The sequence below is a fragment of the Littorina saxatilis genome, linkage group LG11 (genome assembly GCF_037325665.1).
Source record: "Littorina saxatilis isolate snail1 linkage group LG11, US_GU_Lsax_2.0, whole genome shotgun sequence".
Lineage (NCBI taxonomy): Eukaryota > Metazoa > Mollusca > Gastropoda > Littorinimorpha > Littorinidae > Littorina > Littorina saxatilis.
In genome coordinates, this window is record NC_090255.1 from 1,724,168 (window position 1) to 1,750,736 (window position 26,569).

At 43.2% G+C, this 26,569-nt stretch overlaps 3 protein-coding genes across 4 annotated transcripts in view; 2 read left to right on the top strand and 1 right to left on the bottom strand.

The window, feature by feature from the left end:
• The window catches only part of LOC138979382 (uncharacterized), a 118,433-nt gene that overhangs the window by 59,090 nt on the left and 32,774 nt on the right, over positions 1–26,569 (bottom strand). The window lies entirely within an intron of this gene.
• LOC138979380 (uncharacterized) lies at positions 4,763–17,796 on the top strand. Of its 2 annotated transcripts, none has more exons than XM_070352091.1 (7): positions 4,763–4,788; positions 7,303–8,100; positions 8,691–8,886; positions 13,879–14,071; positions 14,816–14,972; positions 16,209–16,439; positions 16,914–17,796. In XM_070352091.1, exons 2-7 carry the CDS (start codon positions 7,966–7,968, stop codon positions 17,565–17,567), a joined length of 1,566 nt encoding a protein of 521 aa, XP_070208192.1. In that variant the 5' UTR covers positions 4,763–4,788; positions 7,303–7,965; the 3' UTR covers positions 17,568–17,796. The 2 variants fall into 2 exon arrangements, with proteins under 2 accessions (XP_070208192.1, XP_070208191.1); XM_070352090.1 differs by lacking the exon at positions 4,763–4,788 and adding an exon at positions 4,827–5,038.
• Positions 21,194–26,569, top strand: part of LOC138979381 (uncharacterized) — a 29,774-nt gene continuing 24,398 nt past the window's right edge. The window contains exons 1-3 of the mRNA XM_070352092.1: positions 21,194–22,669; positions 23,576–23,783; positions 25,606–25,780. Of these exons, the coding sequence (XP_070208193.1) occupies positions 22,167–22,669; positions 23,576–23,783; positions 25,606–25,780 (886 nt within the window). The 5' untranslated portion in view covers positions 21,194–22,166. The remainder of the gene's footprint in view (positions 22,670–23,575; positions 23,784–25,605; positions 25,781–26,569) is intronic.

The window sequence follows — 26,569 nt, forward strand, 5'->3', positions numbered from 1 at the left end:
ACTTAGTTTACTGCCACACTTTGTAAAGACATACTTAGTTTACTGCCACACTTTGTAAAGACATACTTAGTTTACTGCCACACTTTGTAAAGACATGCATACTTAGTTTACTGCCACACTTTGTAAAGACATACTTAGTTTACTGCCACACTTTGTAAAGACATACTTAGTTTACTGCCACACTTTGTAAAGACATACTTAGTTTACTGCCACACTTTGTAAAGACATGCATACTTAGTTTACTGCCACACTTTGTAAAGACATACTTAGTTTACTGCCACACTTTGTAAAGACATACTTAGTTTACTGCCACACTTTGTAAAGACATACTTAGTTTACTGCCACACTTTGTAAAGACATACTTAGTTTACTGCCACACTTTGTAAAGACATACTTAGTTTACTGCCACACTTTGTAAAGACATGCATACTTAGTTTACTGCCACACTTTGTAAAGACATACTTAGTTTACTGCCACACTTTGTAAAGACATACTTAGTTTACTGCCACACTTTGTAAAGACATACTTAGTTTACTGCCACACTTTGTAAAGACATACTTAGTTTACTGCCATACTTTGTAAAGACATACTTAGCTTACTGCCACACTTTGTAAAGACATACTTAGTTTACTGCCACACTTTGTAAAGACATACTTAGTTTACTGCCACACTTTGTAAAGACATACTTAGTTTACTGCCACACTTTGTAAAGACATACTTAGTTTACTGCCACACTTTGTAAAGACATACTGAGTTTGCTGCCACACTTTGTAAAGACATACTGAGTTTACTGCCACACTTTGTAAAGACATACTGAGTTTACTGCCACACTTTGTAAAGACATACTGAGTTTACTGCCACACTTTGTAAAGACATACTGAGTTTACTGCCACACTTTGTAAAGACATACTTAGTTTACTGCCACACTTTGTAAAGACATACTGAGTTTACTGCCACACTTTGTAAAGACATACTTAGTTTACTGCCACACTTTGTAAAGACATACTTAGTTTACTGCCACACTTTGTAAAGACATACTTAGTTTACTGCCACACTTTGTAAAGACATACTTAGTTTACTGCCACACTTTGTAAAGACATACTAAGTTTACTGCCACACTTTGTAAAGACATACTTAGTTTACTGCCACACTTGTCTAGCAAGGTTGAAAGTCATTTTTCAAGAGGTGTATTTGAAATGTGTCCATTTATTTGTCACACATTGCCTGCATATATATATCTGAAAGTTGTCCATTTATTTTTCACACATTGCCTGCATATATATATCTGAAAGTTGTCCATTTATTTGTCACACATTGCCTGTATATCTATAAAGTTACACCAAAGTTAGCATTGGCAGACTTACACGTCGAAAATTTTTAATTTGCTTTGGGTTTTCGCTCTAGTGGTCTAATAGCGTTTTGATAAAAGTCTTGCCGCAGCCTGCTGGAACTTTTCGACCCAAAGCAATGTATACGTAGGTACGTCACGGGCTGGTGCATACAGCATGTGGAAAACCATAACATATGAAGACATCGCTTTAATTGCTTGGGCATCAATTGCATTTCAACCACCTTCTTATACGCTTCATACATTCACACGCAGAAAACCGTGTATCAACAAAACGACTCATTGTCAAGATAAATGGCATGGTCTAAAACTGCCAACATTGAATCGTTGATAGAGTTGTGGAGACGTACCAACGCAAAGCAATAATCACACACAAATAATAAAGGTTGTAAATTTGTACATGCTTGCTTTTGTGTGTGAGCATGAAGTCAAGAAGTGTCTGTGTGTCCGTCCGTCCGTCCGTCCGTCAGTCCGTCCGTCCGTTTGTCTGACTGTCTGTCTGTCTGTGTGGAACTCTCTTTCCCTTTTTCCCTCTATCCCTCTGTCTCTGTCTGACTGTCTGTTTCGCTCTCTCTCTCTCTCTCTTTCTTTCCTTCTCTATCTCCCCCCCCCCCCCCCCTGTTCCTCGCTCCACATAAACAAGGCAAATATATCACGGTATCTACCCGAGTCCATAATATGCATAATAACAGTCCCGTGTGAAATACCTCACATCACTCATATTCACAAACGTCCTTCTCACGATACCAAGGCTTCTCATAACTAGTCATATCTCCAGATATAACACACGCATAACAAATGGCACACGAACAAGCCATAACTTAGGCTTGCGGCGCGACAAGTTAAGACAAAAGAAGCAGACTATCAAGTGACAGGACTCATCTTTGTTACATTACGCTCGGGTAGGCAGGTCGGGTAGATTAAAGGGTGGGAGTCGGGTGGATCGACAGAGACTAGAAAAGGGGTGGCAAGGGTTAGATAATTATCTCTCTCGGGTAGGAGACATTAGAGGGGGAGGAGGAAGGGGTGGGTTTGCTGACCTTTCAACATAAAACGATGATTTTTTTAATCTTTCAGAGGATACCGATGCGTGTGGTTGCGATCAGTAGTTCCAAACTCTCTCTCTCTCTCTCTCTCTCTCTCTCTCTCTCTCTCTCTCTCTCTTTCTCTCTCTCTCTCTCTCTCTCTGTCTCTCTCTCTCTCTCTTTCTCTCTCTCTCTCTCTCTCTCTGTCTGTCTGTCTGTCTCTCTCCCTCTTTGTCTTTCTCTGTCTATCTGTCTGTCTCTCTCTCTCTGTGTCTCTCTCTCTCTCTCTCTCTCCCTCAACGAGATTCCACTGACAAAATGAATCCCTGAACAATAAAACAGCATATTCGCCTCCAAAGATACGACACCTCAGTGATCTTACTGCTCAAAGAGCAAGTCAAACCATCAGGAACATTTCAACACATAAAAGGAGGAACAAAATCGATAGGTTACACGGGTTGTCAGCACATATTTTACTATCCAAGATCCTAATTCCTAACTCCTCCCTTGTGGTCAGGCCACCCGCAAGGACCCTCAACTCTCAATCCTCAGATCCGCGTTGTCAAGGCCCACAACTCATACAGACTTTGACTCGGGACACACTGAACAAACCATGCAACAACAACCCGGAACTCTCAACCATCTGATCCGCGTTGTAAATGTAACAAGACAGAAAGACTTTGAATTTAATATCATTTAATAAACCAGCAACAAACTCTCAACTCTGAATCCTACAGATCAGCTTCGTCAAAGCAACGATGCTGAAAGAAAAGAAAGACTTTGACAAACTCCCAACTCTGAATCCTACAGATAAGCGTCTTCAAAACAACGAGCCAGAAAGACTTTGACTTGTAACACTTTCAACAAACCACAACACCCGTGTAGAAAATGTCAGGATTATTAATAATAATAAACACAACCAGTCAGCTCCCAGTTGCCGGGTGTTAGGAAGCCAACACTCGGGTAGGGGTAGACAACAAGGCAGTGACAGGTCGGGGTGTGTGACAAAAGGCGGGTAATGACAAATACGGGTAATGATTGGGCTGGCGTGCCTGGCAGCCAAATGATAGTACTGGTTATCTGCCCCTGAGGATCGCGAAACATTGACTACGTCATCCCCTGCACGCTAACCGTCACACGGCGGGTGGAACTGTGGCTAGCGTCACAGAAAATGACTCTACAGGAGTCCGTCCTGTAAACTGAGAGAGCAGTGGTGTTCTCACACTCGGGGGATAACAGGTCCATAGCATTGGTTCTTAGAGGACGTAAAACATCCATTGGTCAGTCAGTCAGAACAACAGGTCAGTTGGCTTAAAACTGTATGTCCAAATGTCCCGGCTTTGTGGGCCGTTTAGTAGAAATCTGATGGTCAGAATATCTTCCACATGTCATAACAATGCGCCAGATCATGAAGATATGCGTCATTTGACGGAAGACCGATTCTGAGAATAACACTCGCAGAAAAAGGCTAGTGTAGATGCAAGAGGTCTTTGCCTTCTTGGTAATTTTCAGTTTGATAATAGTAAAGGAAAGGACAGAAGGATAAAGCCTCCAAGACTCACACGTCAAAGGATGTTATGTCATGTGTTTAACAGAAATCATAGTTTGTTTCAAAGCGACATTTAGGACAGGAAAACACATGTTAAACCAAAAAAAGAAATAAAAGAAATAAATGTTGTATTGTAAACAAAGTAAAAAGCATGCACACTCAATCTTCCCCAGCGCTCAATAAAGCTTCTGTATACCCCTACGTGTCTTACTTCTTCTTCTTCCGCGTTCGTGGGCTGAAACTCCCACGTACACTCGTGTTGTTTTTTTGCACGAGTGGAATTTTACGTGTATGACCGTTTTTTACCCCGCCATTTAGGCAGCCATACGCCGTTTTCGGAGGAAGCATGCTGGGTATTTTCGTGTTTCTATAACCCACCGAACTCTGACATGGATTACAGGATCTTTTTCGTGCGCACTTGGTCTTGTGCTTGCGTGTACACACGTACACGGGGGTGTTCGGACACCGAGGAGAGTCTGCACACAAGTTGACTCTGAGAAATAAATCTCTCGCCGAACGTGGGGACGAACTCACGCTGACAGCGGCCAACTGGATACAAATCCAGCGCGCTACCGACTGAGCTACATCCCCGCCCTGACTGAGCTACATCCCCGCCCTGACTTACATGACATAACATCCTTTGACGTTTGAGTCTTGGAGGCTTTATCCTTCTGTCCTTTCCTTTACTATTATCAAACTGAAAATTACCAAGAACAACCGCAACACTGACGGTAGGAATAGGTATCGTAGCTGTTACATGTCAGGAGACGCAAACATCGAATGAAACAAAAGGAAACACACAGGTAAGTTCTCATGGAAAATCTAATAAACAGTTCGTCATGGGAGTGACCCAAAGCACGATAGCAGTAAGTCATTTCTCCACTTCCTAAATACTGTTACATTCTGCCTCACTCTCTCAAGCTTTTTGGTGATTTCGGGGTGACTTCCAACCACTTTTCTTGTGTTTTTAGACTTCGAGGTGGATTTGATATGAGGAAGCGTAAACCGGTTTTTTTAACGTTTTTTTTTATTCAGTTTATGACAAAATGCAGGAGGATCGTTAGAAGTGAGATTGTTTGTTCGTCTGAGACGTCATCTTTAAAGTGGGTTAAAGAGGTATATTATTTATCTTTTTTATCGTTCTTGATTTGAAAACATGATGCACTGGAAACTCGTTCTAATGTCTTCCCTTGCCACGGTTTCTACTCGATCAAAAAACAAAACAGCATAAGAAGAGCATAAAAGATTCGTTTCTACAATGGTATGTAAAACAAAGTAGCTTTGTTCATAATCTCTTCATTTCATACAAGGCTAAATTGTTCCTCTTTAAAACGTCGTCATGGTGACAGGTTATTTGTCTTTCTGTTTGTTCTTCTTTAAATAAACAATACAGTCAAATCTTTCCAGCATTTATGTGATCAGTACACCCAGCAGATCATTTAAACTAAGCTTAATACGAAGGAAAATATGTAACAAGTAATGTTAACTGGATGAAAATACTGAGCACCATTTGATTTTGTTTTCTTTACACCTGACACAAGTTTGTCTTGGGTTAGGGTTATACTCTGATTGTCTCAACCCTGGTAGCTTCTATGCTTCACCTGCTTGATAAACAGAGAGTGTACGAGTGTATTATTTATCTCAACCTGCTTGATAAACAGAGAGTGTACGAGTGTATTATTTATCTCAACCTGCTTGATAAACAGAGAGTGTACGAGTGTATTATTTATCTCAACCTGCTTGATAAACAGAGAGTGTACGAGTGTATTATTTATCTCAACCTGCTTGATAAACAGAGAGTGTACGAGTGTATTGTTTATCTCAACCTGCTTGATAAACAGAGAGTGTACGAGTGTATTGTTTATCTCAACCTGCTTGATAAACAGAGAGTGTACGAGTGTATTATTTATCTCAGTTGCTTCTTCTCCTGCCACTGGAGTGACTCTTTTACAACATCGCAACACTTCACGCCTGCAGCAATGACACCAGTGTCATCTTGGTGGGTTAGTTAAAGTGACAGGTTAACAACGTCAGAACACTTTGTTTAAATTATGACGTTATGATGATGCTCGGGCTGTGTCTGATGTTTGCTCTATGCTTTGAGAACGTCCTGTCATAAAGTATGGATCTCGTGTCGTGTGTAAACGCACACAGTGAGCAAGTTCAGGGTACCCATCTTCTTGTGAAATCATCAAATGCATCACCATAGTGTGTGCGCGTTACTGTGAAACAACAACATTATTGTCAAAAATAAAAAGCTCTCACTCGTTCCGCTGTTGTGCAAAAAGTATTATAAGTACTTTAAGCTTAATCTTTACCTAATACAAAAAACCAATTTAACCCTCATTAGGACGAAAGAATAATCAGTAGCTCTGTTTTCTTATACTTGTCTAAGATCGATATACAGTGTATTAGGAAAACACCACGTTCGGGAGAGGGGGGGGGTGGCATTTATCTTTTGTTTGTAAGACAGAAAGACTGCGTACACAAACATTAACCCACCACTGGTTTAAATTGTGTAATGCAGGCGAAAATAGTTAATGTTCATTAAACTGTGTAGAATTAACTGATAACCTTTTTTCTTATCAGCTCTACATACCGTTCAACATTAAGTAAGGGTGAAGTAAAGAAGGGGAACCGTGCTGAACTTCCTGATCGACCTTGACACTAAAAGACCTTAAAACCAGAAGCATGTCTATCACAGAAATGTGTTAAAATCTATCTAAGGATTCGTCGTAAGAATACTCGTCTGTACTACTCAGTTCAGTGTTCCGTGTTAGGTTCAATGGTTGTAATTAAGCAGACTTTTGAATTGTGTAAGTCAATATTGTGGCAAGTGTAATACTGGTTACATGCATATTGAATTATATAAACATGTGTACCAGCACCTGTTTGCATGTTGCAATAATAAAGAGAAGCAAAAGCTGAAAAACAATATCATCCCCAAGCAATCCCTCGCTTTCCATTATCCTTAAGCTCAGTTGTTGTAGCAGCAGCACAGAAACACTCACAGCTCAGGTCTGATCACCCCTTTAACCAATGCAGCGACAGAATGTAATCTTCTTGCATTTACAGCAAACTTAAACTAAGGATTCCTTTTGGCTTTTCTCGCTAAAGTGTGATATTCATACTAGTAGTAAGACATACCCAGATTACAGTGCTACACGCAAGAGCAGTGTCAAACTGGTTGGCAGACTCAGTGTCATGTTTGTATCATGGCTCTGTCTGTGTCGGCGTGGAATCAAAACGTGCTGTGTACTCGTATTCAAACAGTGTGCAAGATAACATGCATGTCGCAAGATTCTTTGTGTTCTACAACAGTTTATGAACCCATAAATCTGTCATTGAAGGCGTAAAGAATGTCACGCTCTTCTTTTCAGGACGACTTGAAAAGTGGGAGTGCCTGATCTATCTGTCTACGAATGTGTGGAGAATCAACCCGGCGTCAACTAAATTACAAACTTGACTCATCATATCGCTGTGGAGAAAATCACTAATATAAACCAATGGAGAGGTGACTTTACACTAGCTGAACGCTACACCAGTAGACCGCGAAGACCCTACATGAACCTAGGCAGGGGCTCAGCCAGCTTGAACAATACATAACACTACTGGCAACCGATCTAAATATCTTGGAGAACACACCTCACCTTAACACATAGATACTTGGCACCGAACTACTGAATGATCGAAACTGAACTGATGACAAATGCGGAAAATGGAATATGTAAAATGAAATTAATCAAATTGGTGTGAATCCGCGAGAAAACGCAAACAGAAGCTAGCCGAAGAGGACTACACTGAAAAGACTCGCGACAAAATTACTGACGGAGAATTGAGCAAAATGGATTAAGATGAAGTGAAGTAAAAGCAACGAAATTGTTGTGAAACGCCAACAGTAGGTAGTTATAAACAGGACTCTACTGAAGAGGAGCGTGGCAGAGTATTGCAATAGAATAAAGTAAACTACAATCAAAGAAAAAAAGCAAACAAAATCTATCCGAGAGGACTACACTGAAGAAGTTCTTGACAACAATACTACAATGGAGGAAGCGGAGAAGCGCGTGCTGTCCCTGTTCCGGACCCGCCTGGCCAATGAGGTCGTGGTCACCGCCAGCTTCCTGTCAGCTTTCTGCGAGCATTCAGTGCTGGACGAGGAGATGACCAGGATTGTCAAGGTCAGTGGTCACGCTGTATGCTCAAGGTCAGTGGTCACGCTGTATGCTCAAGGTCAGTGGTCACGCTGTATGCTCAAGGTCAGTGGTCACGCTGTATGCTCAAGGTCAGTGGTCACGCTGTATGCTCAAGGTCAGTGGTCACGCTGTATGCTCAAGGTCAGTGGTTGCGCTCTATGGTGGGTTGGGTGGGGGTTGGCAGCCGTGACAAAAGGGGGAGAAAGAGGGAGCGTTTGATTTCTGGTGAAAGTTGCTAGTTGCAAACGTATATATCTTTGTTGTGTAAGTTACGAATACGAATGTTATGGATTACGAATGCAGGCCCAGTATAGGCCTCTTTTGCTTATATGTGTCTGCCTGATTGTCTGATGTCCTTCCTGGTCCTCTAGTCAACCGTACTCTATCCACCCTGTTAAATCTACCCTGGACTCTCTACTCTGCTCGCATCAATTAGTAATGTTCTCATATCAAGTTTTTTTCTGATCTCAGTTTTACTCCTCCATATGTTTTGTTAAGCATTTATTTCTTATTCTTATTCTTCTTTTACTTGATGAATCAAATGGTTTCCCTGTCCTGTTTTTGTCTACCTGCAGTCAGAAGACAACTACACGGCCAAGGCACACAGGCTGTTGGACCTGTTGCCCAAACGCGGCCCCAAAGCCTTCAGCACGCTACAGGAAATTCTGGAGATCACCAACCCCTGGCTGGCCGAGAAGATGAAGAGCGCGCTGCATGAAGAGAAGAACCGAGACGCCAAGCTCAAGACTCACTCCTCTTCCTCTGATGCCGGTGAGAGAGAGAGAGAGAGAGAGAGAGAGAGAGAGAGAGAGAGAGAGAGAGAGAGAGAGACGGTGAGAGAGAGAGAGAGAGAGAGAGAGAGAGAGAGAAAGAGACGGTGAGAGAGAGAGAGAGAGAGAGTGAGAGAGAGACAGAGACAGAGAGACAGAAAGACGGTGAAAGAGAGACAGAGACAGAGAGACAGAAAGAAAGACAGAGACACAAACGAGAGAGAGAGAGAGAGAGAGAGAGAGAGAGAGAGAGAGAGAGAGAGAGAGAGAGAGAGAGAGACGCTTTGAGAGTTTATTGTCCTCAGCTTTAAAAGCCCTTTAGACAAGGGGATATAATTTACAGAACAATTAAACATAACCATCTCTGCAAACACAACCATACACACACACTCTGTCTCTGTCTCTGTCTCTCTCTCCCTGTCTCTTTCTGCCACACACACAAACGCACACGCATTGAAGCGCGTCTGCACTCGCGGAGAGAGAGAGAGAGAGAGAGAGAGAGAGAGAGAGAGAGAGAGAGAGAGAGAGAGAGAGAGAGAGAGGGAGAGAGAGAGAGAGAGAGAGAGAGCATTTAAAGGACCAGACCACGCTGTTTTAGCGTCAAAAACGCTTCGAATCGTGTTCCTGCGCGACCGAACACTTCCCGATGTTTGCAGTTAGTTAGAAAACCACTTTCTTACCGTCTTCAACAATGTTTGGTTTACTTCGGAATCTTCTAAGGCCGTAATCCGACGAATTTTGTGACCGAAGCGACGGATTTCTTCTCCAAAACGACCCGCCATTGTGCCGCGTGATCTTCGCGAGACTGGCTTATGAATAAATTATCCGTGACGTCACACCGTGTGGAGATGGTTGTTTACCAACATGACAACAAGCGTAACTGCAGACGAAATTGAACCGTACATGTTCGAACTACCGGTTTCTCTCCTCGAATCAAGCATGAAAGATGAGGGTGGAGGCCACTTCCAGCAGTAGTGAAACAGTGACGATGAAAATTGCGACACTGTTTGTCTCAGCGATCAAAGGTAAACACGCCCGCTCTCTGTGCTGAACTTATCGTCTGCTTTCGAGTCTGTGCTATTTTTTCACTCTCGCCTTGTCAACGCACTCGCGAATAAGTGGGATATTGTTTAAGTGTTCATGCATTGCATTCACGAGTAAAAGAACAACAGCTCATCGCAGTTTTAACTGTTCTTGATTATTTCAGAGACTGGTGTCAGAGTGGCCACTGTACCTGTTGTATTGTGTGGGAGGGGCAGATTTGAGAGAGAGAGGAAGCTAGCCTGAGGTACATTGTAGAATGAAAACTTGCAGGGGAGCAAGAATGCATCACCAGCCACGAAGGTGTACATACAACTTTTTTTGAGGTGCCTATATTTGTTTAATTCTTAAATGTATGTATTTGTTGTTGTTTTTAAAGGCTATCAAGAAAACTGTTGTCATTTAAATTTGTAACACTCAGTCACATATAGTTTCACACACACACACACAAGATTAACTCACTTGCATGCCCACAGAAGAAGTTTGCTCTTCACATTGTTCTGTTGTTGTTTTTATAATGTAATCATTGTAACATCAACACTCAGTAATAACCAATATTACAACACAATCACTTTTTCATCAGAACTCACTCACATACTACATGACTTTGTATTAAACCCTGGTTTATGGACACTTGCATTTGTACTTTGCATGGGAAAGCAGCCTGTAGCAGTCAAAGTCTGGGCACTGTTGCATTGTAGTCTTGCTGTGTATGCAGAGCTTTGTTGTAGCTGCCATAGGCCAGTGTTGCCATAGGCCAGTGTTAGGATCACCACCCCCTCAAACAGCTCGTTCAGTTAACTGATGCCTGTTTTAGACAGAAAAAAAAGTTACCACAATCAGCAGAACTTTCACCGGAGAAAGGGCATCATTCTTTCATACTTTCTTTCTCATAGCTTTTTTTTGGTTTTTATAATCTCTTCATTACACTAAATAACATCCATCTTAAGACCTATTTTGAGCCTTAATTTAAGTTGACTAGTAATGATATTAATCATAATGTATTTATTTTTATAATGTACAAACTAGAGTATGTATGTGGATATGTGTGTGATGGTGCTGGTATGGATATGTGTGGTTTGGGTTATGTGTGTACTGATGTGTACATTTTATGTGTTTTGTATGTTTTACGAGTGCGATTTTATGTGATGTTATTCTGTACACCAGCCAAAACAAAATGTCTGGTATATTAGATAATAAACGCACCTTTAAATTTATTAGCGACTACACCCCGTCACCCTCCAGTCCCCCTCCCCCCCATTACACCCTACACTTTTAACATTGTATAAAAAATCATGCCCCAATATAGGTCCCTAGTTACCTGGGAGGACGTTAAGCTCCATAATCAACATCAACAACGTATTGAATTGAATTGAAAAGCTGGGGTTAGGAGGTCTAACTTCTTGAATTAAAGGTTTTTTTTTCTCAGGTGCATGTAGTTTTTTATTTGCTTGAAATCATGGTGTATTCTGGTTGTAAGAGAAGAGTCAATTTCCTTGTAAGCCTGCAAAATTAAAATTTGTCATTTTTGAAGTAGCCTACATTTTTGTAAGAGTCCAAAATAGTCCAGGATAAGGAGGAAAAACATAGGGTGGGTCAGGAAATCTGAAACATTGCATAGTTTTGTTTTGCCTATGTAGACACAAAAAGTACTTAGAGCACTTTTTCCCCCCCAAGAGAGCATAGCTTAGTTTTAATTATTTTAATGCCACTGTTAGCAAGAGGAGTACTACAGACAGCAATCAAACAGTGGTTTTTTTTCTGTAGACATTGTTATTTCTGTTTAGGTGTTTCAGTAGTTTTCTATGCGGATAAATCATGCTGCATGATCACTAGAAACAATCCAGCTCTGTAGCATGCAAGTTTTTTAAAGGTTTTTTTTCCCCATGTTACTCTGAGAGAAAAAAACAACCCACAGAGATAAAGTTGAACTGGCAGTTTGACTGAAGCAGTGGTAATAACACAGAGTGCTCTTCCTACAATCAATTTTTTTATGTGGATGATGATGTCCACACATGTACTTGGTTGTATTATTTTGCTAGACTATTTGTTTCTGTTAGATATATCTGCTCACATGATTGTTGTTCATAATTTGACATTACATTTACTGCTGATCAAAATGTATTGTTGGAATAGGTCTGCTTAATATTCTGACTGCAGTTTTGTAATAAAATCAAATAACACAGATGTTTTAAGTATCAAAGTGCTTTTCACACACACACACACACACACACACACACACACACACACACACACACACACACACACACACACACACTCACACACTATGAGTATGACTGCAAACATGAATTTGTACTTGTATTAATTATAATTACTGTATTACAGAACCTGATCTGAAAAAAAGGACAACAGCAAATTATTCATGCAAGCTTGCTGTATTAACGATTTCTTTATCTATTTAATACAACACTGAATTAGATAACAACTATAACAACGTGTGTGTGTTTGTGTGAATGTCTATGTGTATATGGACGGACACTGATTAAACCTGAGACTCATCGATTACCCAGGTGAGTGTAAAAGAGGGAGAGAGAGAGGGAACTTTAAGGTGGGTGCATGGGGACGGACATGTAGTAACAGATATATATGTTTTAATCTGTAATCTTAACACATGTGCTTAAAATTAGGAACAGATGCCATTCCACTACAAATACTGTCAGTCTGACAAAAACGCCCAGTGACACTGAACCCCTATCCCTTACAGAACACATTCAGTATACATGTACTCACTTCCTTTCGTCTGCGTTTAGTGAAAGCAGATCGTTCTGATGACATTGGTATCCGGTTTCTGACCTCCTGTGAGTGGTCAACAATTGTCGGAACTGGAACTGCGTTAGGCAACAGCTGTTTTGTGTGTGCCATGTTTTCTTGCCGGCTTAACTGCGTTCGCATTGGAAGAAAGTGTCGCGAAACACACAACATCGTGTTGGCCGTTTCCAGTTAATCAGTCTTGCTGCAGAAGTTGTAAGCCCATCGGAAAAAGGTGACAACTGATGCCTGAACCTTTTTTCTATACTTCATAGCTATCAGCAGCCGTGCGCATTCCTTCGGCGTGCTGTTGATGCTCGATTTAGGCAAACGCCCACTTGAGCGTAAGCTGTAACTTTCGGTTTCCAAACACTAAGTGACGTCACAGCCGGTTCTCGTCTACTGGCGGCCATTTCGAAGTCTCGTTTAGCAGACGAATTTGGCGGAACGTTTTTAATTAAATCACAATGATTAAGCTACGAATCGGTGAATTTCTTTACATTTTTGGAATCTTTAGGTGCATTTCTCTAACCTTCAGTCATCGGTTAGTGGTTCTAATAACCTTTAAAACAGCGTGGTCTGGTCCTTTAAACATTTTGCACGAACTGTCTTTGCGCTGTTGTCGGCGTCAATGAAGAGGTGTGGTAATTAGTTCTAACTGTCATTGACACCTAGCTTAAGACTTTAGCAATCCTTAAATCTCTTCCATATTATTTTCAGTGCCAATCAAGGGGTATGTATAACATGTCACGTGGGAAAGGTTGCCTCGATAAAAGCAAGGGTATTCACTCTTTCACAACCCACACAAACCCGACAGAGTTATTTCCCAACATCGTCTATTCGGCAACACATCTGCTGCACCTTGCTGCAGACTCTGAGCGAAAAGATGCGCGAATATGTTTAACTTTCTTTCTTTATTTGGTGTTTAACGTCTTTTTCAACCACGAAGGTTATATCGCGACGGAGATGTTTAACTAAACCTCAACAAAACCTGTAGGCATCACTGCAGTGACCTTAAGATTTCTGTCGGATTTCGAAACCAGTCCACAATTTCTTGCTGTGCTGTTTGCAGTCTGCAACCAGGTCGGAAAATGGAAAATCCGAAACGTGCTCCTAGTCTTTACCAAGTATTATACTGAAGTCAAGAACTGGTTTCCACTCACTGTCTCTGTTCTATGCCCAGCGTCCATCAAGGGTTACGGGAGCTCCAACCTGCGTAACGTGGACAACGATGTGAAGGTGGTGGTGCACCAGTTTGTCAAGACCAGCCTGCACCAGCTGACGCACGCCGAGCAGCTCCGCACAGAGCGCTGGCTGGGGGAGGAGATGCAGCGAGAGAGGAGGAGGCAGCAGTTCCGCAACCCTCACACTTTCAGGTAGGTACACAGGTAATGCAAGTAAATCGTGAACCGCTCACGTTTAGGTAGGTACACAGGTATTGCAGGTAAATTGTGAACCGCGAACTTTTAAGATGGTACTAGGGTATTTCATATTCTTCTTCTTTTTCTTTGATCATAGGCTGAAACTCCGGCGCACATTCGTGTTATTGCACAAAAGGGTTTAAACCGTAAAACCTTTTACCCTCGTCATTTAGGCAGCCGAATTGTATTGGGGGGAAATGACCGCTTGGTATTTTCATGTTTCTACATATAACGCAACGAATTCTAACATTGATTACAGTATCTTTTTTCGCGACACATGAACCGTCCTTTAAAAAAAAAGTCATTTTTGTCACCGAAAAATAAAGGAAAACTCTGCCAAGGTCTTGATGCTATCGTGCTATCGGGCCCACCGTCTCAGACGTGGCCAGGCTCTCACATGGGATAAGGCCATCCGTCCACCTGGACAAACACCAACATTCTGCAGCATACTGCTTTCTGTACAGACTTATACTCATTTTTGAAATAATGTCTACACGGAACCTCGTGACTTTTTGTTATTTCAATTCATGAAAAAAAAACCAATCCACTCTGCACAGGAAGCATTCAGGATGTCTGGTGTGTGTAAAAGTGAAGGAATAGGAATAGTGGATCCTGTGTACAAGCCTGGCTAGATCTGAGAGGGTGAGCCAAACTGTCTTCACAGGAAGGCCTGTGCCTTAAAATCACGCACTGTTGCAGGCGCCACCCCGAGGAGTTCCAGTCGTGCAAAGAGGTGCAGACTGACATGACGGGCATGGACTTCCAGGAGCTGTGTGAGGACATCATGATGCAGCAACACGGCTCAGACTACATCACCATGTCCCCTGATATCAGCTTTAAGGCGCTAAGAGAAGAGGTAATATACAGTGATATCAGCTTTAAGACACTAACAGATCAGGTAATATTATTAGTTATCGTTAGATGTGGCTGTGCTATCATTGTTTATCAGTCGCAATGTCGAGAAAGGAGGAATCTTATCAGATCGAGAGGTAACTTCTGGAGTGTAACAGCAGCTCCAACTTTGACTGGAAGGCTTGTCAGTTTGGTCTTTCTGTTGTATCGATGCAGATCATAGAGCTCTGACAACGGCAGCAGAAAATGGACCGATCAAGAAAATGTATTCAATCTTCTAAAATTTGCTTAAAAAAAAATCAAGGGTTCGATAATTTCATGGACACTTTTTTTTTTAGAACTCAAAAAAGGGCTTCGAGTGTTGTTCCAAAAACATTTTCGTGGAAGAGTTTTATTGCGCCATGCAAAAAACACGGAAATGTTCTGCTTTTTTTATGAAAAGGGGGGTAAAATGATCCCCCCAACCCATCCCCAGGCATATTGATCATACGGCATACCTCCAAAATCGAAAAATCAGCTTTTATCATTTTGGCTGCATATCCCAGAGATGTTACAACGGCAGCAGAATATGGGCCTGCTTTTTGTCTACAGCTTGGAGACCCCACCTATCACCCGCCCAGCCCCTACAGGCAGAATGATCATATCTCCAAAAGTGTCGAATCAGCACTAGTTTTTGGCCTTGGTCATCTGGGTTTCATTTTCCTCTGCAAATCTCAGCAATTTCAAAACAACAGAAAATGGGCCGACTGTTCATTTAGTGCTTGGAGACCCCACTCGTCACCAACCGAACTTCTCTTAGGCCTCTGTTATCTGGGTTTCACTTTTCGCTGCAGATTTCAGAAATTTAACAACAGCAACGGAATTGTTATTCCTCATCTAACACGCGCATAACTAGACTAAGGTCCCTGTCATCCGGGTAATTTCATATTTCGCCGCAGATCTCAGAGATGTTACAACGGCAGCAGAAGATGGACCTGCTGTTCATCCAGAGCCTGGAGACCCCTACACACTCCCGCCCAGCCCTATCATCGTCATACTTCCAATAGTGTCAAAACAGCTTTCTTCATCTGGCTTTCACTTTTCGCTGCAGATCTCCGAGATGTTAGGACGGCAGCAGAAGATGGACCTGCTGTTCATCCAGTGCCTGGAGACCCCACCATACACCCGCCCAGGCCTAACATCATCATACTTCCAATAGTGTCAAACCAGCTTGTTATTTTGGTTTAATTTTTCGCCTCAGATCTCCGAGATGTTGGGACGGCAGCAGAAGATGGACCTGCTCTTCATCCAGTGCCTGGAGAAGTTCGATGACCCTGACCGCTACGCGCTGACCTTGCCTGACCTGATCGAGCGCTCCATGCTGCGACAGAAAGAGCTGATCAGGGCCCTCATGGATGACCGCCGTAAGATGCAGAGACTGGTGGAGGAGAGAGACAACCTGGAGCGTCATGTACGGCGTCTTGAAGAGGAGGTGAGAGTTAGAAGGGGGGTTGAGAGGAGAGAGAGGGTGGAGGGAGGGAGAGAGGGGGGGGGGTGAAGAAGAAGAGAAAGAGGGAAAAACAGGAGAGCGGGAGACAGACAGACAGGTGCGAGGGAGGGAGTGAGAGAGAGAGAGAGGGAGAGGGAGGGAGAGAGAGAGAGAGAGGGAGAGAGAGAGAGAGAGAGAGAGAGAGAGAGAGAGAGAGAGGGGGAGACGGAGGGGAAGGAGAGACAGACAGACAGACAGACAGACAGATAGACAAGAGAGAGGGCATGCGTATATATTGTGGGTGGGCGGATCAACGTTTGAAGCATTCATCTGCCCTCGACAAAGCACAAGAAAAAAGCAATTTAGAACTGCTCACTCAAAACAAGATATCCACATTCAAGACGAAGAGCAGAACATAGCAAGTATATCAGACAGAAAATGACAATTGTTAAAACGCTTTTATTTCCTGACGTGCAGCTCGACCAACTGTTGAGGCGACCATCCTCATCAGTGGTACACCCACAGCAGATGTACCTGAAGAAACGCAAGGAGATACAAGCCAGGTACACCATGGCTGCTCACCGCGACAGGAACAAGAAGTCAGCCAGCGGTACCAGGGCAACGGGAGGAGGAGGAGGAGGAGCGGGAGGAGGAGGAGGAGGAGAGAGTGGTGTTGGAAACGGTCACCGGAATCACGCTGAGTCTAGCACACATCTACACACCACACATATACCCACAGTACGAGGATGTGGGGATATTGGTGCTAAAGACGACCACAAAAGTCACAATGACTCTGGTTTACATCAACACAGCAAAACTATCGCCAAGGGAAAAGGATCAGATAGTGAACTTGCAAACGGTGTCCTAAGCAACGGCCACCAAGGTCATCACCATGGTTACACAACACATGTGCACGACTCCAGCCTCGACCTAGAAGACGAGGAGAAGGGTGCTGTTGGGGGCGTGGTTGTGGGTGGGGAGGGAGGTGTCAATGGGGTTGTGGGGTCCACGTCTCCCAAACCACGTGTTCGTTTCTCTACAGCAACCGGAAGCAGATCTGCGGCTAGCAGAAGAAGACCCGGAACTTCCTCTAGCTCTGGGAAGTCTGTGTTGAAATTCACTTCAAAGTGATGGATAGTACTTATGTTAACTCGAGTTCAGAGCTAATAAGTGACATATTCTTCACACTGATGACCTGCACTGATATCAACTCCTGTTCAGAGTTAAAAATATTCTTGAAAGCAATGAATAGTACTGATATCAACTCCTCTTTATATCTAAAACTCTGCTAAAATATTCCACAATGTGATGAATAATTGCTCTCTCTCTCTCTCACTCTCTCTCTCTCTCTCTCTCTCTCTCTCTCCACTCTCTCTCTCTCTCTCTATTCTCTCTCTCTCTCTCACTCTCTCTCTCTCTCTCTCACTCTCTCTCTCTCTCTCTCTTATTCTCTCTCTCTCTCTCTCACTCTCTCTCTCTTATTCTCTCTCTGTCTCTGTCTCTCTCTGTCTCTCTCTCTCTCTGTCTCTGTCTCTCTCTCTCCCTCCCTCCCTCCCTCTCTCTCTATATTCAGGTGCGGTCCTATGGAACTCACTTCCTATTTTTCTTAAGCATAAAACAAACACAGACAGCTTCAAAAAAAATTATATGTCGCACATAATGCAACTAAACATGTGCTGAATGGTTCAACAATTCATTTAAAATGTATGTGCATGTTAAACTAAATCATAATAATATGCAGATCTAAATTAAGATATGTTAAAAATTGACATATTTATTATTGGAAATTGTACTTAAAATGCAGCATGACAAATGTATATCTGTATATATATATAATGTATTATAAGTTTGATGTGATAGTTATTTGATTATATTGTTTTCTGTTCTTGTTGACCCTATATTAGGGCGAGGGCTGGATGTAAAAAAGCAATATTCTTGCTTATCTATTACCCTCGATAATAAAGATTTTGTCTTGTCTTGTCTTGTCTTGTCTCTTCCCCCTCCCTCCCCCTTCCTCTCCTAAATCAATCAAATGACCGTCACATACAAATTAAGATGACTCTTCCTTTAAGAAGAAGTGAAACACAATCAGACCAACATACATCGTGTAGAATGTCGGATCCGTCGTTTTATTGCCAGCTCATGTTCTTTGCTGTTGTAGTGTTGACCCATTGTAGTGACAATGTACGCCAGTCGATCGCTTTTATCGTCCTGTCGGCGCATTGAAATTCATTCCATGATCACTCTGTGTGGCATTAAATCCCTCCATGTTGTGCTTTGTTGCTATTCTACTCGTCACGCGTTCAGCCTTTTTCTAACAAAAGTGTGTGTTCCTTTTCATTGCGTGTTTAACATAAATATGTGATATGTCTGAGACTCTCTGTGTGTGTGTGTGTGTGTGTGTGTGTGTGTGTGTGTGTGTGTGTGTGTGTGTGTATGTATGTGTGTGTGTGTGTGTGTGTGTGAGTGTGTGTGTGTGTGTGTGTGTGTGAGTGTGTGTGTGTGTGTGTGTGTGTGTGTGTGTGTGTGTGTGTGTGACAGACAGAGAGAGATAGACAGTTAGACAGAATACAGACAGACAGAGTTCAGTCCAAAACAAAACCAATACACAAGACTTTTTCAACAGAACACATGAACACGTGATCTTTCAAACTGTCATTATTTTGTTTTATCACGCTATGAAAAATGTAGCACCTATTGCAGTCGAACACAGATTTATACTGAAATGACAAAATGAGAGAAAGCTTGCGTTGGAATTATCAAGCGTTCAGGGAGAGAGAGAGAGAGAGAGAGAGAGAGAGAGAGAGAGAGAGAGAGAGAGAGAGAGAGAGAGAGAGAGAGAGAGAGAGAGAGAGAGTGTGGGAGAGAGAGAGAGAGAGCGGAGAAAGAGAGAGAGAGGAGAAAGAGAGAGAGAGAGAGAGCGGAGAAAAAGAGAGAGGGAGAAGAGGCTGTGTGTGTGTGATTACTTTGCATCGCTGCGTGTGGGTCAGTTGGAGTGTTTGTGTACCTAGATGTCTGTCTTTGCGAATCCAAATGTGTGTCTGATTTTACAGGTCCGTGTGTCTGACTCAGTAAGGCGCACTGACAAACACGCATTCAACATTATCAGAGACGAGAAGACCTGGCTGTCGTCAAGACAAAATTTTAAAAAAAATCTTCAATTTGTTTTTCCCGTCGCACAAAAGCGCCTTAAAAAAATGAAAAACCACATTTTCCCTCAAAACATTTAACTTGTATCCTTTTGCAATTTGCCAGACTAAAAGACGAAATAATTTCTTCCATGAATTGAACGCGAAAGAACCACTTGAACCCGTCATAGGATCGGTAAACTCGATCCTATTCTTTTGTCCGGAACGTATACACGCACGCACGCAGCAGGCACGCACACACACTCACATTCACACACACATACACACACACACACATGCAGACACACACACACACACACACACAAACACACACACACACACACACACACACACACACACACACACCACTCTCTCTAAACTTTTTTTTCTTTCAAAGGCCACCTTGCGGCGCCTTCTTGACTTCGGTCTTCAGTACCTCTCCCTTTCAGTCTTTCTCAAACTTCACAAAACTCAATTCTACACGTTTTGCCAACACGGCCTTTGTACGTCGCAATGATTTGCTGGCCTGGCTTTTGATTGCATTTAACAGGCAAGTTTACATTGACAAACACGCAGAAAGCCATTCAAGTTGTCACCGCTGTATTGCTGACTTCTTCACTGGCCGCGAACAGAAATATGGCCGTGTTAAAGATAAGGGTGAAAGAGAGAAGCTCCCGTCAAGTGAGAAGCCACCCCGATGTCTGCCCTATTGCAACCTATAGGGGTATATGCCAGAGCTGCTAATACCTAGCTGCGGTAGGGCTGAGAAGAAACAACAGAAAGCAGACCAAAATTGTTTGGAAGAGAATATAACAGAGGCTCTTTTTTTATCTAACGATTGCACTTCAAAATGTATGTTTGTTCCGGTAAGTTTGAAATTAAAAACATTCAATCAGGTTTTAATACACAGATAATGACATTGTTACACCTGGTGTTTATCCTGTTAGAAACACTCGCCTGTGAACTTGTTTTCAGAGATTCAAATGTCATCGTCCGGATTTACACATAAACCGAAATATCTAAAGCAAATCAACAAATACAGCACACACCGAAACACACAGAAAGATAGTCAAGCAAAAAAACTGACAAACATTCACCGAAAGAGCGAATGGAAATATTAGAAGAAGAAAAACCAATAAACTACAGTGACATGTCCATGTCTTGGTTGAGATAGGAATCTTGCTTGATTCCGAGTTTTGATGGATAGAATCAGAACTCTAATTTCATCTGGCCAACATCGGAATTCTTATCCTGTCCAAAATATTGCTGGATAGAGTCAGAATTCTAAATACACCACCACAGAAAATACAAGTCGTTCGTAACAGCCCTAGCTCCCGTTAGCCGTTCGTGTCTTTTAACCCAAAGAAGGGCCATGAAGATTGAAAGCGTAAAGAAGAGTGACAGTGCGGCGTCCCATTATCTGTCACTACCAAATCCTCCCTGCCGCGATATCTCACGATCGTGCCGTAACGACAAGGCAACTCGCACAAAACATACCGCCTTCCCGCAGTCACCACCCCGTGTCACCATGGCGAGGGTACTTGTACTTCTACATATGACATTCAATTGATACAAAAATACATCACACCCTCGGTTAACTCTCCAACTTTTTTTCTGCACTGCCACGGGCGACCATCCTCGTTCTGGTATCTCTTGCCAACGAGGTTTGTTTGCGGTGCTAGGATTTACCACGGGCAGAAAGTTCAATCCTCCATGGTTCCTTCAGTGGAAGTATCTTGTTTCTGAGACTGGATTATTCCTTCCATCAAAATGCAGGGGACTTGAAGAGTGTGCGGTGGTCTTGGAGAGGGGGCAGTCTTCTGTCCGTCTCTGCTATTGACAGAGAACAGGGTGGATTAGTTCTGTTTAATAGTTGCCATGTTTGGACGATTGTGCCCACTGTGCCTGAATGAAGAAAAGGACCTGATGTTCGCCTGGATTTAAATGCGTTTCGGTTGTGTGTGTTGATTTCGGACTGTGCGTGTTTGATTTACCTGAGTTTCGGAGGTGTGTGCTTGGACGTCGTATCTTTGGAAAACAAATACTTATATCCTTATCAAAGGAATACCTAGGAATACGCAAACCCTTTTCTGGAGAAAAAAAACCAACCTTTCTCTTCCGCCTTGTTATTGGAAGTAATAACATCAGCAGAAACAAAGACCAAAATAAGAAGGCTCCCAATACAAAGGAATGTTCGCTTTGTATTACTGAAGAAGCGCAGAGAGAAAGTTAACGTTCAACATCTGTGTCAGTTCTGTGCAAGGCAGTCACCAACAAGCCATTTCAAAGAAAGAATCGAACTAAGCAGTGCAAGGAACACACTGGAATCTCTGTGAAGAACTGTAGGAGGCTTATGTTACAGTAAGTTAACAAAACCAGTAAGTTTCTTCTCAAACTCCCTTCAAAGCAAAACAAATCGAAAGAAAAAGAGTAGCGAGAAAAGCGACAACTCTGTGTCGGGGTGGTGCAAGGCAGATAGTTTTTAAACCCCTGGAGATAAAGTAGAGTAGCGAGAAAAGCGACAACTCTGTGTCGGGGTCGTGCAAGGCAGATAGTTTTTAAACCCCTGGAGATAAAGTAGTGAACCATCCAAAGCACCAAGATGTCTTTCGGCACGCAGAAGACACGCAACACCAGACTGAACACGACGAAAAACAACCCTCACTATTCCCTCACCCCTGCCCCCACCAAGAACACCTCGGGCAACTACGGTAACAACACCTACCCATCTGGGGGTCGTGGTGGTGGCGGTGGTGGTGGTTCGACCTACACATCAGGAGATCGCGGTGGCGGTGGTGGTTCGACCTACAACTCAGCCGCTCGTGGCAGTGTCGGCGGGGGAGGAAGAGAAGGAGGAGGAAGAGGAGGAGGTACAACTTACAACTCCGGCGATGGCGGTGGTGGAGGGGGAAGAGGAGGCGGGATGACAACCTACACCACCAAGCCCTACATGTCTGGAGGTACGCGCGGGGGAGGTGGGGGAGGGAACATCACCAACAGATCCTACGGAGGAGGAGAAGAAGGAGGACGAGGAGGGGGAGGGTACCCAGCCAAGTCCAGCATGCGCGGTGTGTCCAAGCCATCACGGGCCATCTCTCGATCCAGGTACACGATTTCAGCCTGTCTGTTCTTCTTTGTCTATAAACGTTTTACAGTGTGATCCCTTAACGATGTCAGACAGGAGCGAGTCGGCACGGTTGCACGAGCAATTTTCACAATCCTAATAGAATGTAGTTCCGTGGCGCTTCTTTCTGTTTGTAGGACGCAGCATCGTATGGATAGTTCACTAATGCAGTCTAGGACTACTTTGACCCCCGTTCTAACAACGTTGTCTCAACATATGCAGGGGTCGGCACGGCGTTGGCGGGGTGATGTTCGCAGACCCATCTTCATACAAGACATAGGCCAAGCCAAACGTGTTGTGAATTTAATAATGTACCCTAGGACTACTGAGACCAGCTCACTCCCAGGATCTTTCCCACTCTCTGAGGGTACAAGGTCCGATACGGTGGTGATCGAGTCATGTTCGCAGACCCAGCCTACCAACGAGTTGTCCATCTATTGTTGTAGTTTGGAGTTGTTCAGAGTTGTAGCCTTTAATCATATAGTCTCATTATCTTACAACTTGGTCTCAATAGGTTCGATGTTTGATCCAGAAATGACGGAATGAATGATGTTTGGGAACCCAACGTCGTATGAGTAGTTCACTTATGCTGTCTAGGAATATTTAGGCCCATATGTTCTAAAGTATCCCACAACTTACTCTCACTGAAAGTACAGGAGCCGTTACGGTGATGACGGATTGATATTCGTGGACCCTGCCTACCAACGAGTTGTTCATTCATTGTTGTACTCTAAGACTACTTGTGGACATCTTACAACTTTGTCTCCACAGATATGGGGGTCGATATGACGGAGACAGAAGCTCAGTACAACACGTATTACATTCATGCATTCTCAGACAACTCAGAATAGTGTTCTAAAGTGTCCCACAACTTTGTCTTTCTGCAGATACGGTGGTCGAGCTAGTGGTGACCGGGTGATGTTCGCGGACCCAGGGTCGTACGAGACGGAGACAGAGGGCAAGTCCAACATGAGTCCCGTCAAGCAAGCCACGCTGATCCACTACCACGCGGCTATCGAGGACAACGTGGACATTGACCTCATCTGGGAGGACATGCAAGACGTCTTTGACAGCCAGGAACAGGACGAGATACGGGTAAGGGTTTAGGGAAAATTTTAGTGTTGGCTACTTATCTGTGAGGTTGTGCCTCTCTCTGCCTCTCTCTCTCTGCCTCTCTCTCTCTCTCTCTCTCTCTCTCTCTCTCTCTCTCTCTCTCTCTCTCTCTCTCTCTCTCTCTCTCTCTCTCTCTCTCTCTCTCTCTCTCTCTCTCTCTCTCTCTCTCTCTCTCTCTCTCTGATGATTATAAGAAACTTAAGATTCTCCCATTAAAAGAAAGATTTAAATTAAATGAAGGCGTGCTCCTTCACAAAATACTTTCCGGCCGTGCACCACGAACTTTCGTTGCAAACTTCAAAGTCAAACCAAACCGAAAGTTTAAAGTCCCAATTCCAAGGATAGATCTCTTCAAATCAAGCTTAGCCTATTCTGGTAGCGTCCTGTGGAATTCTCTCCCGGACTTTGTGAGAGTCCCAATGAGTCTCAATACTTTCAAAAAACACCTTTCACTGTATTTAATGTTAAATTACGAAAAATCACAGTGATGGAAAACTTCGTTTAGTTATATTTTCATTTGTCCAAAGCATCAGTGTTCATTATATCCACACAAAAACACTCAAAGCTTTAATAACACATTTACTCATGCATGTGTATTCAGCATTGTTTTCACTACGTTACATATACGACACTTTATATTTGTGTATAATATGTAATGTGTAAATATTCATATGTTTTTGTTTTTCTCTACCTTTTTTTCTACGATAATATCCGTGTAAATATGTGATTAGATAGTCTCCTCTCTGGGCGAGGGCTGGTTGAAAAAAAGCTCGTTGTATTGCTTATGCCACAACCCTCAAAAAATAAAATTTGATTTGATTTGATTTGATTTGATTTGAGATCTCTCTCTCTCTCTCTCTCTCTCTCTCTCTCTCTCTCTCTCTCTCTCTCTCTCTCTCTCTCTCTCTCTCTCTCTCTCTCTCTCTCTCTCTCTCTCTCTCTCTCTCTCTCTCTCTCTCTCTCTCTCTCTCTCTCTCTCTCTCTCAGACGAATGCTAAACCTTACGATACCAGGTCATAAATATTCTCTCCATAGAACGCGGACCACAAGAAAAGAGAGAAACAAATTATATATATATGTGTGTGTGGTCAGTCCAATCATGACATAAAGATATGTATTATTCACAGAACACTTGCGAACAGAAAGCAGAGATCAGACGGATGCTGGGCCTCATGATATCATGTTGGCGGTCGAGATGCTCCCTTGCCCAGGAGTATAAAGAGTAGTATAGTATCATGACTTTCATATATTTATAATATCTATCCACAGAACGTGGGCCACAAGAAGGCGGAGATCAGACGCATGCTGGCCAAGGATGACAAAATGGTTGACACTCCGTCCTGAATATTATTACAGTATACAGAACGATAACTTATCACCACAGTCGGATATTTATGATATCTATGTACAGACCGCGGGCCACAAGAAGGCAGAGATCAGACTCACAGTGTGATATATATATCATATCTATCCACAGAACGCAGGGCACAAGAAGGCCGTCGCGATATAACCCTTCGTGGTTGAAAACGACGTTAAACACCAAATAAAGAAAGAAAGCACAAGAAGGCAGAGATCAGACGCACAGTGTGATATTTATCATATCTATCCACAGAACGCAGGGCACAAGAAGGCAGAGATCAGACTCACAGTGTGATATTTATCATATCTATCCACAGAACGCAGGGCACAAGAAGGCAGAGATCAGACTCACAGTGTGATATTTATCATATCTACCCACAGAACGCGGGCCACAAGAAGGCAGAGATCAGACGCACAGTGTGATATTTATCATATCTATCCACAGAACGCAGGGCACAAGAAGGCAGAGATCAGACGCATGCTGGACCTGATGCCGGGAAAGGACGATGAGGCGTTTGACCTGCTGGTGACGTCACTCCGGCCTGACTACCAGTGGCTGTCCACCCGTCTGATGGAAGGGGTCAAGGACGAGGAGCTCAGGGTCCGCAGGATGGGCAAAGGTCAGTTACAAAGACGGGAATGAAGGAATGTGGAAAGGAAGGGAGGAAGGTAGAGAGGAAAGCAAGGAAGAGAGAGAGGGAGGAGGAGGACAAAAAGGTAAGAACGGAGAAGAAAGAGGGGAGGAATGTAGTAAGGAAGGAAGGTAGGTGGAGAGGGAGGCAGAGAAGAAGGGGGAAAGCAAGGAAGAACGAAACGGAAGAGGACAAGAAAGGAGGTGGAGAGGGGACAAGACAAGACAGGACAGGAGGAAAGCAATGACATACGAAAGTGGGGAGGAGGACAAGAAGGGAGGAAGGAAGAAAAGAAAAGACAAGGAAGAACCGGATACGCAGACACACCTCAAAACCCACTTAGCCTTTCGACGGTAGTTAAAATGGTGAGAGGTGGTAATGAGGGGGTTGGTGGGGGAAGGGAGGGTTTCAGGAGGCAGAAGGGCCCTGGCTGAGAACAGAGAGAGAGAGGGAAGGGGAGAGAGATACATAGAGAGTTATAGAGAGAGAGAGATAGACAAAGAGAGAGAGAGAGACAGAGACAGAGAGAGACAAAGAGAGAGAGACAAAGAGAGAGAGACAGAGACAGAGAGACAAAGAGAGAGAGACAAAGAGAGAGAGGGACAAAGAGAGAGAGAGGGACAAAGAGAGAGGGACAAAAAGAGAGAGAGGGACAAAGAGAGAGGGACAAAGAGAGAGAGAGGGACAAAGAGAGAGAGAGGGACAGAGAGAGAGAGAGAGGGACAAAGAGAGAGGGACAAAGAGAGAGAGAGACAGAGAGAGAGAGAGACAAAGAGA

What these genes read in the sequence shown, in the direction of transcription:
- LOC138979380 (XM_070352091.1), top strand. Translation starts at nt 7,966, where the DNA reads ATGGAGGAAGCGGAGAAGCGCGTGCTGTCCCTGTTCCGGACCCGCCTG. An exon ending in CGCAACCCTCACACTTTCAG is followed by an intron (nt 14,072 to 14,815) that starts GTAGGTACACAG and finishes GCACTGTTGCAG; the next exon opens with GCGCCACCCCGAGGAGTTCC. An exon ending in TTAAGGCGCTAAGAGAAGAG is followed by an intron (nt 14,973 to 16,208) that starts GTAATATACAGT and finishes TTTTCGCCTCAG; the next exon opens with ATCTCCGAGATGTTGGGACG.